The 13,574-nt window shown below is 37.1% G+C and overlaps 1 protein-coding gene across 1 annotated transcript; it reads left to right on the forward strand.

Moving 5' to 3' along the window:
- The first annotated feature begins 11,521 nt into the window (after nucleotides 1-11,521).
- Nucleotides 11,522-13,332, forward strand: PCAP1 (plasma-membrane associated cation-binding protein 1). The gene is made up of 5 exons (XM_011086842.3): nucleotides 11,522-11,687; nucleotides 11,933-12,084; nucleotides 12,268-12,357; nucleotides 12,594-12,678; nucleotides 12,766-13,332. Exons 2-5 carry the CDS (start codon nucleotides 11,977-11,979, stop codon nucleotides 13,080-13,082), a joined length of 600 nt encoding a protein of 199 aa, XP_011085144.1. The 5' UTR covers nucleotides 11,522-11,687; nucleotides 11,933-11,976; the 3' UTR covers nucleotides 13,083-13,332.
- Nucleotides 13,333-13,574: the final 242 nt, after the last annotated feature.

A 13,574-nucleotide genomic window follows, 5' to 3' on the forward strand; every position in this document is an offset into this window, starting at 1 on the left:
AACGTTGAAATTTTTGTTGTTTGGCATGGTTTTATTAAAGTAAATTCGTTTCCCTTTTACACTAACTTGTAGTTATTATTACGCTTAGCAAATTTACCACACATATGTATGGGCCTAGACCTACGTTTGGGTCAAGTTTCGTGCAATTCTGTGAACGTTGAAAATTTTTCTGTTTCGCACGGTTTTATTATTAAAGCAAGATCATTTCCCTTTTACACTAACTTATAGTTATTATTGCGCTTAGCAAATTTACCACACAAATGCATGGGCCAAGACCTACGTTTGGATCAAGTTTCGTGGAATTCTAAGAACGTTTAAAATTTCGTTGTTTGGCACGATTTTATTAAAAAAGCTAGTTTGTTTCCCTTTTACACTAACTTGTAGTTATTTATGCTTAGCAAATTTACCATAAAAATGCATGGGCCAAGACCTATGTTTGGGTCAAGTTTCATGGAATTCTGAGAACGTTGAAAATTTCGTTGTTTGGCACGGTTTTATTAAAAAAGCAAGTTCGTTTTCCTTTTACACTAACATGTAGATATTATTACGCTGAGCAAATTTACCACACAAATACATGGGCCAAGACCTACGTTTGGATCAAGTTTCGTGGAATTCTGAGAACGTTGAAAATTTCGTTGTTTGTCACGGTTTTATTAAAGCAAGTTCGTTTTCCTTTTACACTAACTTATAGTTATTATTACGCTTAGCAAATTCAACACACAAATGCATGGTTCAATGCCTACGTTTGTGTCAAATTACGTGGAATTCTGAGAACGTTGAAAATTTCGCTGTTTCGCACAGTTTTATTAAAAAACCAAGTTCGTTTCCCTTTTACACTAACTTATATTTATTATTACGCTTAGCAAATTTACCACACAAAGGTATGGGCCAAGACCTACGTTTGTGTCAAGTTTCGTGGAATTTTGAGAACGTTGAAAATTTTGCTGTTTGGCATGATTTTATTAAAGTAAGTTCGTTTTCCTTTTATACTAACTTGTAGTTATTTTTACGCTTAGCAAATTTACCACACAAATGTATGGGCCTAGACCTACGTTTGGGTCAAGTTTCGTGGAATTCTGTGAACGTTGAAAATTTTGCTGTTTCGCACGGTTTTATTATTAAAGCAACATCGTTTCCCTTTTTTACACTAACTTATAGTTATTATTATGCTTATCAATTTACCACACAAATGCATGGGCCAAGACCTACGTTTAGATCAAGTTTCGTGGAATTTTGAAAACGTTTAAAATATCGCTGTTTGACACGATTTTATTAAAAAAGCAAGTTCGTTTTCCTTTTAGACTAAGTTGTAGTTATTTACGCTTAGCAAATTTACCATACAAATGCATGGGCCAAGACCTATGTTTGGGTCAAATTCGTGGAATTTTGAGAACGTTGAAAATTTCATTTTTTGGCACGATTTTATTAAACAGCAAGTTCGTTTCCCTTTTACTCTAACTTATAGTTGTTATTATGCTTAGTAAATTTACTACACAAATGCATAGCAGATTTACCAACGTTTGGGTCAAGTTTTCTAGAATTCTGAGAACGTTGAAAATTTTGTTGTTTGACACGTTTTTATTAAAGCATGTTCGCTTCCGTTTTACACTAACTTAAAGTTATTATTACGCTTAGCAAATTTTCCACACAAATGCATGGGCCAAGACCAACGTTTGGGTCAAGTTTCGTGAAATTCTGAAAATGTTGAAAATTTCGCTGTTTGGCACAGTTTTATTAAAAAAGCAAGTTCGTTTCCCTTTTCCACTAACATGTAGGTATTATTACGCTTAGCAAATTTACCACACAAATGCATGGGCCAAAACCTTCGTTTGGGTCAAGTTTCGTGGAATTCTGATAACGTTGAAATTTTTGCTGTTTGGAATGGTTATATTAAAGTAAATTCGTTTTCCTTTTACACTAACTTGAAGTTATTATTACGCTTAGCAAATTTACCACACAAATGTATGGGCCTAGACCTACGTTTGGGTCAAGTTTCGTGCAATTCTGTGAACGTTGAAAATTTTTCTGTTTCGCACGGTTTTATTATTAAAGCAAGATCGTTTCCCTTTTACACTAACTTATAGTAATTATTACGCTTAGCAAATTTACCACACAACTGCATGGGCCAAGACCTACGTTTGGATCAAGTTTCGTGTAATTCTAAGAAGGTTTAAAATTTCGTTGTTTGGCATGATTTTATTAAAAAAAGCAAGTTTGTTTCCCTTTTACACTAACTTGTAGTTATTTATGCTTAGCAAAGTTACCATACAAATGCATGGGCCTAGACCTATGCTTGGGTCAAGTTTTAATGTAATTCTGAGAACGTTGAAAATTTCGTTGTTTGCCACGGTTTTATTAAACAGCAAGTTCATTTCCCTTTTACACTAACGTGTAGCTATTATTACGCTTAGAAAATTTACCACACAAATGCATGGGCCTATACCTACATTTGGGTCATGTTTCAAGTAATTTTGAGAACGTTGAAAATTTCGCTGTTTGTCACGATTTTATTAAAAAGCAAGTTTGTTTCCCTTTTACACTAACTTGTAATTATTATTACGCTTAGCCAATTCACCACACAAATGCATGGACAAGACCAACGTTTAGGTCAAGATTCATGGAATTCTGAGAACGTTGAAAATTTTGCTGTTTGACACGGTTTTAATAAAACAAGTTCGTTTCCCTTTAAATCTAACTTCTAGTTATTATTACGCTTAACAAATATTCCACACAAATGCATGGGCCAAGACCAACGTTTGGGTCAAGTTTAATGGAATTCTGAGAACATTGAAAATTTCGCTGTTTGGCACGGTTTTATTAAAGTAAGTTCATTTCCCTTTTACACTAACTTGGAGTTATTATTACGCTTAGCAAATTTACCAAACAAATGCATGGCCAAGACCAACGTTAGGGTCAAGTTTCGTGGAATTCTGTGAACGTTGAAAATTTCACTGTTTGGCACGGTTTTATTAAAGCAAGTTCGTTTCCCTTTTACACTATCTTGTAGTTATAATTACGCTTAGTGAATTTACCACACAAATGCATGGCCAAGGCCAACGTTTGGGTCATGTTTCGTGCAATTCTGAGAAAGTTGAGAATTTCGCTGTTTGGCACGATTTTATTAAAACAAGTTCGTTTGCCTTTTTACACTAACTTGTAGGTATTATTACGTTTAGCAAATTTACCACACAAATACATGTGTCTAGACCAACGTTTGGGTCAAGTTTCAAGGAATTCTGAGAACATTGAAAATTTCGCTCTTTCGCACGATTTTATTAAAAAGCAAGTTCATTGCCATTTTACACTAACTTCTAGGTATTATTATGCTTAGCAAATTTACCACACAAATGCATTGGCCAAGACCTACATTTGGGTCAAATTTAATGGAATTCTGAGAACGTTGAAAATTACGCTGCTTGGCACGGTTTTATTAAAAAGCAAGTTCGTTACCCTTTTACACTAACTTGTAGTTATTATTATGCTTAGCAAATTTACCACACAAATGCATGGGCCAAGACCAACGTTTGGGTCAAGTTTCGTAGAATTTTGAGAACGTTGAAAATTTTGCCGTTTGGCACGATTTTATTAAAACAAGTTTGTTTCCCTTTTACACTATCTTGTAGTTATTACTACGCTTAGTAAACTACCACACAAATGCATGGGCCAAGGCCAACGTTTGGGTCAAGTTACGTGGAATTCTGAGAACGTTGAAAATTTCGCTATTTGGCACGATTTTATTAAAACAAGTTCGTTTGTCTTTATACTAACTTGTAGGTATTACTACACTTAGCAAATTTACCACACAAATACATGTGCCTAGACCAACCTTTGGGTCAAGTTTCGTGGAATTCTGAGAAATTTGAGAATTTCGCTGTTTGGCACGGTTTTATTAAAAAGCAAGTTCGTTTTTCTTTTACACTAACTTGTAGTCATTATTACGCTTAGCAAATTTATCACAAAAATGCATGGGCCAAGACCAACGTTTGGGTCAAATTTCCTGGAATTCTGAGAAGGTTTATAATTTCGCTGTTTGGCACGGTTTTATTAAAGCAAGTTCGTTTTGCTTTTACACTGACTTCTATTTATTATTACGTTTAGCAAATTTACCACACAAATGCATGGGCCAAGACCAACTTTTGGGTCACGTTTCGTTGAATTCTGAGAACGTTGAAAATTTCGCTGTTTGGCACGATTTTATTAAAAAAGCAAGTTCGTTTTCCTTTAACACCAACTTCTAGTTTTTATTATGTTTAGCAAATTTACCACACAAATGCATGGGCCAAGACCTACGTTTGGGTCAAGTTTCATGGAATTCTAAGAACGTTGAAAATTTCGCTGTTGGACACGATTTTAATAAAAAAGCATGTTCGTTGTCCTTTTATACTAACTTGTAGGTATTATTATGCTTAGCAAATTTACCACACAAATGCATGGGCCAAGAGCTACATTTGGATCAAGTTTCGTGGAATTCTGAGAACGTTGAAAATTTCGTTGTTTGTCACGGTTTTATTAAAGCAAGTTCGTTTCCCTTTAACACTAACTTCTAGTTATTATTACGCTTAGCAAATTTACCACACAAATGCATGGTTCAAGACCTACGTTTGGGTCAAATTACGTGAAATTCTGAGAACGTTGAAAATTTCGCTGTTTGGCACAGTTTTATTAAAAAAGCAAGTTCGTCTCCCTTTTACACTAACTTATAGTTAGTATTACGCTTAGCAAATTTATCACACAAATGTATGGTCCAAGACCTACGTTTGTGTCAAGTTTCGTGGAATTCTGAGAACGTTGAAAATTTCGCTGTTTGGCACGATTTTATTAAAAAAGCAAGTTCATTTCCCTTTAACACTAACTTCTAGTTATTATTACGCTTAGCAGATTTACCACACAAAAGCATGGGCCAATAACGTCTGGGTCAAGTTTCATGGAATTCTAAGAACGTTGAAAATTTTGATGTTTGGCACGGTTTTATTGAAAAAGCAAGTTCGTTTCCCTTGAACACTAACTTATAGTTATTATTATGTTTAGCAAATTTACCATACAAATGCATGGGCCAAGACCTACGTTTGGGTCATGTTTCATGGAATTCTGAGAACGTTGAAAATTTCGCTGTTAGACACGGTTTTAATAAAAAAGCAAGTTCGTTGTCCTTTTACACTAACTTATAGGTATTATTATGCTTAGCAAATTTACCACACAAATGCATGGGTCAAGACCTACATTTGGATCAAGTTTCGTCGAATTCTGAGAACGTTAAAAATTTCCTTGTTTGTCACGGTTTTATTAAAGCAAGTTCGTTTCCCTTTTACACTAACTTATAGTTGTTTCCCTTTTACACTAACTTGTAGTTATTATTACGCTTAGCAAATTTACCACACAAATGCATGGTTCAAGACCTACGTTTGGGTCAAATTATGTGGAATTCTGAGAACGTTGAAAGTTTCGCTGTTTGGCACAGTTTTATTAAAAAAGCAAGTTCATTTTCCTTTTACACTAACTTATAGTTATTATTACGCTTAGCAAATTTACCACACAAATGTATGGGTCAAGACCTACGTTTGTGTCAAGTTTCGTGGAATTCTGAGATCGTTGAAAATTTCCCTGTTTGGCATGGTTTTATTAAAGTAAGTTCGTTTCCCTTTTACACTAACTTGTAGTTATTATTATGCTTAATAAATTTACCACACAAATGTATGGGCCTAGACCTACGTTTGGGTCATGTTTCATGGAATATTGTGAACGTTGAATATTTTGCTGTTTCGCACGGTTTTATTATTGAAGCAAGATCGTTTCCCTTTTACACTAACTTATAGTTATTATTAAGCTTAGAAAATTTACCACACAAATGCATGGGCCAAGACCTACGTTTGGATCAAGTTTCGTGGAATTCTGAGAACGTTTAAAATTTCGCTGTTTGGCACGATTTTATTAAAAAAGCAAGTTTGTTTCCCTTTTACACTAACTTGTAGTTATTTACGCTTAGCAAATTTACCATACAAATGCATGGGCCAAGACCTATGTTTGGGTCAAGTTTTCGTGGAATTCTGAGAACGAAGAAAATTTCGTTGTTTGACACGGTTTTATTAAACAGCAAGTTCGTTTCCCTTTTACAGTAACTTGTAGCTATTATTACGCTTAGAAAATTTACCACACAAATGCATGGGCCTAGACCTACACTTGTATTTATTATTACGCTTAGCAAATTTACCACACAAATGCATGGGCCAAGACCAACGTTTGGGTCACGTTTCGTGGAATTCTGAGAACGTTGAAAATTTCAAAAAGACGTTTTTAGAAGGAGTCCTGTAGGAGGACTTTTTAAGCAGTTTCCTTCAAGAGGACGTTGTTAGGAGTCATTCAGGAGGACCTATTAAGGGTCGTCCTTTAGGGAGACCCATCTGGGGATATTCTTGTTTATACATAATATTTATTGAGGTTATGGACGTTTCAAGGGCGCGATAGTGGGGCCCTTCATGGTCTTCAAGCTCATATGCTCTCCTACCTATAACTATTGCAAACTTAAAGGGTCCTTTCCAAGTGGGGTCTAACTTCGTCGGAGGGTGTTTCCTTAGGATCTTCGTTCCCACTTCACTTTTGTCCTTTGCGCACAGCTTCCATGTAACAACTTTGAGATTGGAGGGTGTCCCCTTGTACTTCTCCCACACCTCCAAGCATAGAAAATTTGATCTTTATATGGTAGGTGGATATCACGACTTGGAAAGTGTTGATGATAGGCCTATGCAGGATGACGTTGTAAGAAAAAGGGGTGTCTACTACTAGGAATTTTAACAAACAAATCCTTCTAGTGGTACCAATGCGTAAGGTCAATGGCAGCAAAACCATGCCCTTAGGATGGACTACTTCCCCTGCGAACCCGTAGAGGGAAGTTCAATTTTTCCAGAGGGGTATCCCCTAATTGCATTTGGTCGTAGGTTTTCCCGAACAATATATCCACATAACTTCTTGAATCTATAAAAATACGCCCCTTTCATAATTGGCCAATAACGCCGTGATTCTAGAGCATCATTGTGATGGCTCTTGAGACCTGAATGTTCTGCTCTTCCAAAATGGATGAGGGGGGCGTCCTCTTTGCTCCCACATCCCAAATTTCTTTTATAGTTACACTATGAGCTTCCCTAATCTGGGTCTTCCTGGCATGATGGGAATCACCTCCATTTGAGCATCCTATGATCATTCGTATTACTCCTTTTCGAGGAGGATCACTAACTTCAGTTTTTCCTTCAAATGTATTCTTGTGCTCTTTATTTGGTGAGGATTCCGAAGGGGAAGCTTTTACTTCTTTTCCCTTGTTCACTTCTTGTTTGACGTATGGTCCTATTCCTCGGGCTTTTTCTCAACAGACATATTCTAGCATATATCCATTTTGTATAAGTCTTTCGATTTTATTTTTTAGGTGTCAACATTCTTCAATGGTGTGGCCATAATCATTATGAAAACGACAGAATTTGCCAAACTTAGGCCGTTGAGGTTGTTCTCTCCAAGATCAAGGGTGGGTCAACAAACCCTTTCCTTAAACTGCCATAAGAGCTTGGGTGAAAGGTACCGTTAAGGGGATCTACACTGTATTGACTCTCTGCAAGGGTACTTTCTTCTTCTTAAAATCAGTACGAGACTTTTTGAATGAGCCTTCCTCCCGAACTTTTTCCTTTTTCTCCCCACGACTTTCCTTCTTGGCAGCTTGGGCATCCTCCATGTTGATAAATTAGGCAGCCTGAGCTAAGAAAGCATCAAATTTGGAAATAGGGTTTTCGGCCAAGGACTTAAAGAAGTCACCCTCTAGGAGGCTTTGTGAAAAAATGCTAGCCTTTCACCTCTTGAGTGGCAGAACGCACCTCTAAAGTTGTTGTATTGAATCTAAGCAGGTACTCCCTCAAGGGCTCATTGTATTTTTGGGGTAGACGAAAAGATTAAGTTCCATTTTTTGAAGCTTCCGGCTACTAGAAAATTGGTGCAAGAAGAGAGATCAGAACTCTTGGAAACTTCCTATTGCTCCACAAGGCAACTGGTCAAACCATTGTTGTGTGGCCCCAGCTAGGATAGTGACAAAAACGTGACACTTGATCCCCGTCCATGTAGCTATGCAGAAGGCCACTTTTTCAAAACGTGAGAGATGCTCTTGAGGGTCTGCTGTCCCATCATATTCAACGATAGCGGGAGTGTGACAGTTCATCGAGAGTTCATTTGTCATCACAACTTCTGTGAAGGGGACGCCCTGTTGTTTACCTTCCGAGGTTCCCGCTATCTAGTGTTGTACATCCAGTAGTCCTTTCTGGAGACATTCCACTTGAGCTCTCCATTGTCTGGGGATCTCCTAGGGAGTTGTCAGAGGGAGTCCTTGCATTCCTGTTGGAGGGGGCCGGGTTACCATGATGTTTTCCTCTGGAAAGCCTCCTTCTACTCATCCTTGAAGGATGCCTGCCTCTAGTGTAAGAGCTGAGCAGGCAGGTACTAGTATTGCCATTTGTACCCGAATGGCCGCGGCAACTACTTGTTGAATCGCTCCCAGCAAGGCTAGGGAGAGTTCCCTTGACGTGGTATCCAAGGAGGTGTTTTGCCTTGGATGATCAACCAGGGGGTCTGTCACCCTGGAGGGCGGCATTGGTGCAGGTAGAGCTGCGGTGGACCCTCCCGTCGGTGCTAAGGGGGCTTCCACAACAACTTAAAAAGGCTAATTATTGTTGGGAGTCTCCACGACCTTCTGCTTGTTAGCGGGATTGCTGGGGGTCTCCATAACAACTCACGCCATTAACTCAGTGTCCCACAGATGACGCCAATTGATGCGTGCGAATTTAGCACGAGTCCAATAGATTCAGACTTGAGCGATGGGCCTAAATCATCTACGAAAGAATTCAAAAAATAGAGCTTGCAAAACAAAGCGTTAGCACTTCGACGACCAAGTTAGTATTGGATTTGAAGAATAATAATTCAGAATGATAAAAAGTATTGAAAGAGCAAAGAGTAATGATGAAAAATAGTATCAAATCGTGTTTGCAATCGTAGTGGAAGCACAACAGAGTGGTAGCCAAAGTTTTGACTAATGAAAAGGTATCCCCCCGCCTGGGGGCGAGTTCTCTATTTATAGGCAAGAGTCCTCCTTCAACAAGGAATTAATTGTGTTTCCTATTCCTGCGATAAACAGATAAGAGTAGATGAGATAAGGCATGATCGAGTTCTATTTTTCAGGGATCGTGTTATTAAAATTATTATTTAGGTGAGGGGAGAAAGTGAACCGGAGGGGGACTCCTAGTTTGCAAGGAGTCTGTTGGGTGCAGGAGCACGAGTTCTTTAGGGAAACCTTCCTACTACACGTATTTCATGGTGGTCAGGGGGCACACATGGAAGGTCCGAGTGCACACCACATGAGTCAGAGAATGACGTGTGTGGAGGAATAGGGCCATCCCTTGGTATTTGGGCCGTGATCATTGGGCTCCACGAAGCGGACTTCCTCCATTGTGATGGTCGTGGCCAAGAGATAGAGTATGTGCCTCTTAATTTGTTCTTTGGTCATAACCCATTGGACCATATCCACCAATCAGAAAAAGAGACATGTGGAAGTTGAGAAAAAATAAGAAAATAAAAAAGACATAAAATATTGAAAACTAATGTGTTCTAAATCATATAAAAATTAATATTCGTTTTGTTTTCTCTTGCAAAGAACAAGAATTAAGGAAATATTATATAGTGATTTGTGTTCCATTTATTAGTTAAAATTTCATCAGTTAATCGGAACTGATCTACTAATCTCGGCTTTGGTTCTCCTAAAAATACAATGGTACTTTATCCAGTGTTCGTTTCTTCCTTTTTCTCCGGCCTCCCCAATACTCTCCATGGTCCAATTATTATGATAATTTAATAGTGGTTTTATAAGGTTTAATAAGTTACAATTTATATATTTATGATACTTATTTATAATTGAATTTATTATAATATTATGAGTTTTAATTAGGCCACTTAATATTTTATAATGGTCAAATTTTTATAACTATTTAATGGATCATTAGCTTTTTCATTTGGCATATTGAGAGAGATATAGATTTTGTATAGCTTATGGATTGAGAAATGTTTTATAATCCCACAAGTATTTGTAGAGTTTTCTCAACGTGACTGTGGACTGGTTCCTAACTTCCTCGTGGTCGTGCATATGGAATGAGATACTGCTGAGAGCTAATGGGGTTCTATCCTGAAGTCGTGATCAACCGTCAAAACTTGCACATAGGGAGGCAATCATGGCTTTAGGTCAGCGACAAGTGTCGTGACTCTCCATCGGTGCAGATTTTCTAATTTCTAAATTTATTTCGTTTATTTACGTACTATATGTAATTGTCATAATTTATATAATAATATACATATAAAATTATTTTGAGACAATTATAAACACAAATCACACAATTTCCACAACAAACACATCTCTCATCAATATTATTTGTCCACATGTCATCAATCCAGATGTACAATAGAAGATGTAGCACTATTTGGAGTAGAGGATCCCAAGCCCAACAATATATTTTAAAATCTCTAATTCTTCACTTATGAACTTTATTTATTTATTTTTTTCTTTGAAGAGTAAAAAAATAGTGAAATATTTAGTAAAAGTAGTAGTTTTTGCAGTTTATTTGTTCAGCATTACCTTGAGCACCTTCAATGCTGGAGGTATTTAGATGTGCTGAGCTTAAAAAATATACTTTTAAGGCTCCAATTTTTTAATTATAGACTTTATTAATTTAGTAATTTCGCTAAGAGTGAAAAAATAGTGTATTTTTTAGTTGAAAAGAATAGTTTTTGTACTTTATTTTGTCAGTACTGCACTTAATATACTATATGTTGGGGCATGTTGATGGATGGACCTTCTAAAATCTATCTTAGAACTCTAATTTATAATTATAGATTTTATTAATTTATTTTCTCTAGTAAAAAATAATTGATTTTTTAGTAAAATATAAAAACACGAGAATTTGAAGAACCAGCAAAATCAACAAAATCGTAAGGCCGATCAAATGGTAAACCCTCCAAAACTGGAGTTTATTCTTGTCCAGTCTAGGCCTTGTGTGTTTAGTCCAAATAGCTTGCAAGCAAGCCATGTGCATGTCTCCTGCCCTCGACGGAGTGAGGACTCCCCGCTCCTTCTCGTTGACGGCGTGAGTGACAATAAAACCAGCGAAGCCACGTGAGAGAAGTTGAATTAAGTTGTAGAAAAAAATGAGAGATGAGGAAGGGCTGTCACAGATCAGCATCACCATCAGAGTGGGTCCTGTTTGTCATATTGCCACCTTGAAATGAGCTGATTGCCAGCTGTCATTGCTCAAGATGTTTGATTTTATTCCCATCTATAATTAATTATTAATCATCCTGATGACATTTTTGGCCCTCTATGATTGCAGGTAGGAGGTGTGTTGGATTTTTCTTTGCTTCGTAATTGGGTCTTGTGTGGGGTGTCAGCGTAATTATGGTAGAAACACAAGCCTCATATTGTATGCCAGTTTAAAATAAGCTTATCTGTTGTTGTTGCTGACAAGCATTAAGCTCCTCAAACCTTATATTTTGCCTTGATATGCAACCGTTGGCTTTGTCATAAACAAACATCTGCTACAGCAGATCAAAGCAGCCTTCATATTCAACGCCAACAGTGCTTAGTATTTCGAGTTTACCAGCCTTCTAGCACGATTAAGGTTTTTCTTTTCTGTTTTTCTTTTTCTTTTCTGTACTTTTCTCCTTCGATTGTTAACATTACTATTGCTTTCTTTCTCGGCGGTGTACAGCATAATATGTACTTCCTTTTTCTGTGATATTACTTCTGAATGTTTGTCCTATTTTCCTAATCTTTGTCTTCTCCGTTTTATACCTATTTAGTGAACATACATGATATGGATGAACAAAGAAATCCTTCTTTCTGATCTTTTGATGTTACTTGCAGTATAATAAAATTTTGCTCTTGGTCTTTACTACTTGTATTGGAAGATGGTGAATTACTGGAAATCGAAGGTTCTTCCGAAGATTAAGAAAGTTTTCGAAAACCCAAAAAAGACCGCCGCTGCGGAAGCGTGCAAGAATTTTGATGAGTCGAAGGTAATTGTGTGTCGCAGATGTCAGCTGCGAAATTGTAAAAGGAGTACCAATAGAGTCTTGATTGTCTATTATTGATCAACGGGGGAAGGGGGGATTGTCTATTGACTATATATTGAGTATTTTCGCCGACTCTTTTGCAAGTTGCGGTAGTATGTATTAATTTGATGTTCACTGATTCATCAGGAACAATATGCAAAGGAGTGCGAAGACAAAAAGGCTGAGCTTCAACCTAAAGTTCTTGAAATCTATGAAGCTTCCACAACTGAGATCAAGGTATCTAAGCTAACCAGTACTGGCCGCTCTCAACAAGCACAATTACAAAAGTTGGTGTACCTGCTAAACCGAACGCCGTAACTGTTCATAATTAATGAATTAATTTGTCATACTAGCTAGTACAGCTTGCAGAACCACTATTTTGGACGTGCGTAGGCAAGTTGTTAGATAGAGATCAGTTTATGGGTTGCTATTAATGTTAGACCTTTGTCTTGTGCAATGAACTTAAAAACCAGACTTTGGTCAAGGAACCCAAGGACTCAGCTCTGAAGAAACACTCCGCGGCAGTCCAGAAATTCCTTGACGAGCTTGCTAAGATCGGTAGGCATCTCTGTCTAGATTCATGGTCTTTGTAATTCATTCGTTCTTTTATTTTCTCTAATTAATCTTAATAATTTCTTCGGCAAGAATTTCCCGGGTCGAAACCAGTGTGCGAAGCGGCTTCCAAGATTGGCCCAGGATATTTACCTGGTCCTGTCTTCTTTGTGTTGGAGAAGGTTTCTACGTTTGTAGTTACTGAGGAGAAGAAAGAAGAGGCTGCGCCCCCAACTGAAAAAACTGAAGAAGAGACGAGTGGCGTAGAGGTCAAACCAAAGGAGATTGTGGTGGAACTAGAGAAGGAGGAACCCCCCCCTGAAGCTACAAGCTCAGAGAAAATAGTTGAAACGGCAGAAAAGGTTGAAGCTGCACAACCAGTCCCAGCAGCAGAACAGCCGAAGCCCTGACGCTGACGGGAAGAAGCTCCATCCTGCTATGTTATATGTAAAATTATTTGTTACTGTGTGAAAGAGTGGAACTATATATGTGTATATCTGATTTCTTATTCTTTGTTCTCTTTTTCTTTTTCTTTTTTCAATTTCTTGTAATTGTAACAATAATCTCAAAAACAAGGGCCACCTCTCGTTTATGTACTGTTTGTGTGAAATTGTACCCACAGTTTGGTGTTGAAATGGAACCAATGAAAACTTTGCTTAATTTGGATTATATATTTCTATTAATTCTTTGTGTATGTTTTGAAGCCGTAATATTTTCTTCTAAATTTAAGAAAAGATAAATTTAACGAACAAATATTGACTTTCGTACTACATATTATTCTATTCATGATGATTATATGCTAAATGATTTTTTTTTTTTTAGTTTCAAATTATAAGTTTATTTATAATTTGTCTTTGTGTTTGTTATTGTTACTTATTTGAAGTTTATTCTCTTAGACACTG

Source organism: Sesamum indicum, linkage group LG8, assembly GCF_026168435.1.
Source record: "Sesamum indicum cultivar Baizhima isolate 11 linkage group LG8, ASM2616843v1, whole genome shotgun sequence".
Classification (NCBI taxonomy): Eukaryota; Viridiplantae; Streptophyta; class Magnoliopsida; order Lamiales; family Pedaliaceae; genus Sesamum; species Sesamum indicum.

Coding starts and splice junctions, on each gene's coding strand:
- PCAP1 (XM_011086842.3), top strand. CDS start 11,977: ATGGTGAATTACTGGAAATCGAAGGTTCTTCCGAAGATTAAGAAAGTT. Junction 12,358..12,593: donor CTTCCACAACTGAGATCAAG/GTATCTAAGCTA, acceptor CTTAAAAACCAG/ACTTTGGTCAAGGAACCCAA. Junction 12,679..12,765: donor TGACGAGCTTGCTAAGATCG/GTAGGCATCTCT, acceptor TTCTTCGGCAAG/AATTTCCCGGGTCGAAACCA.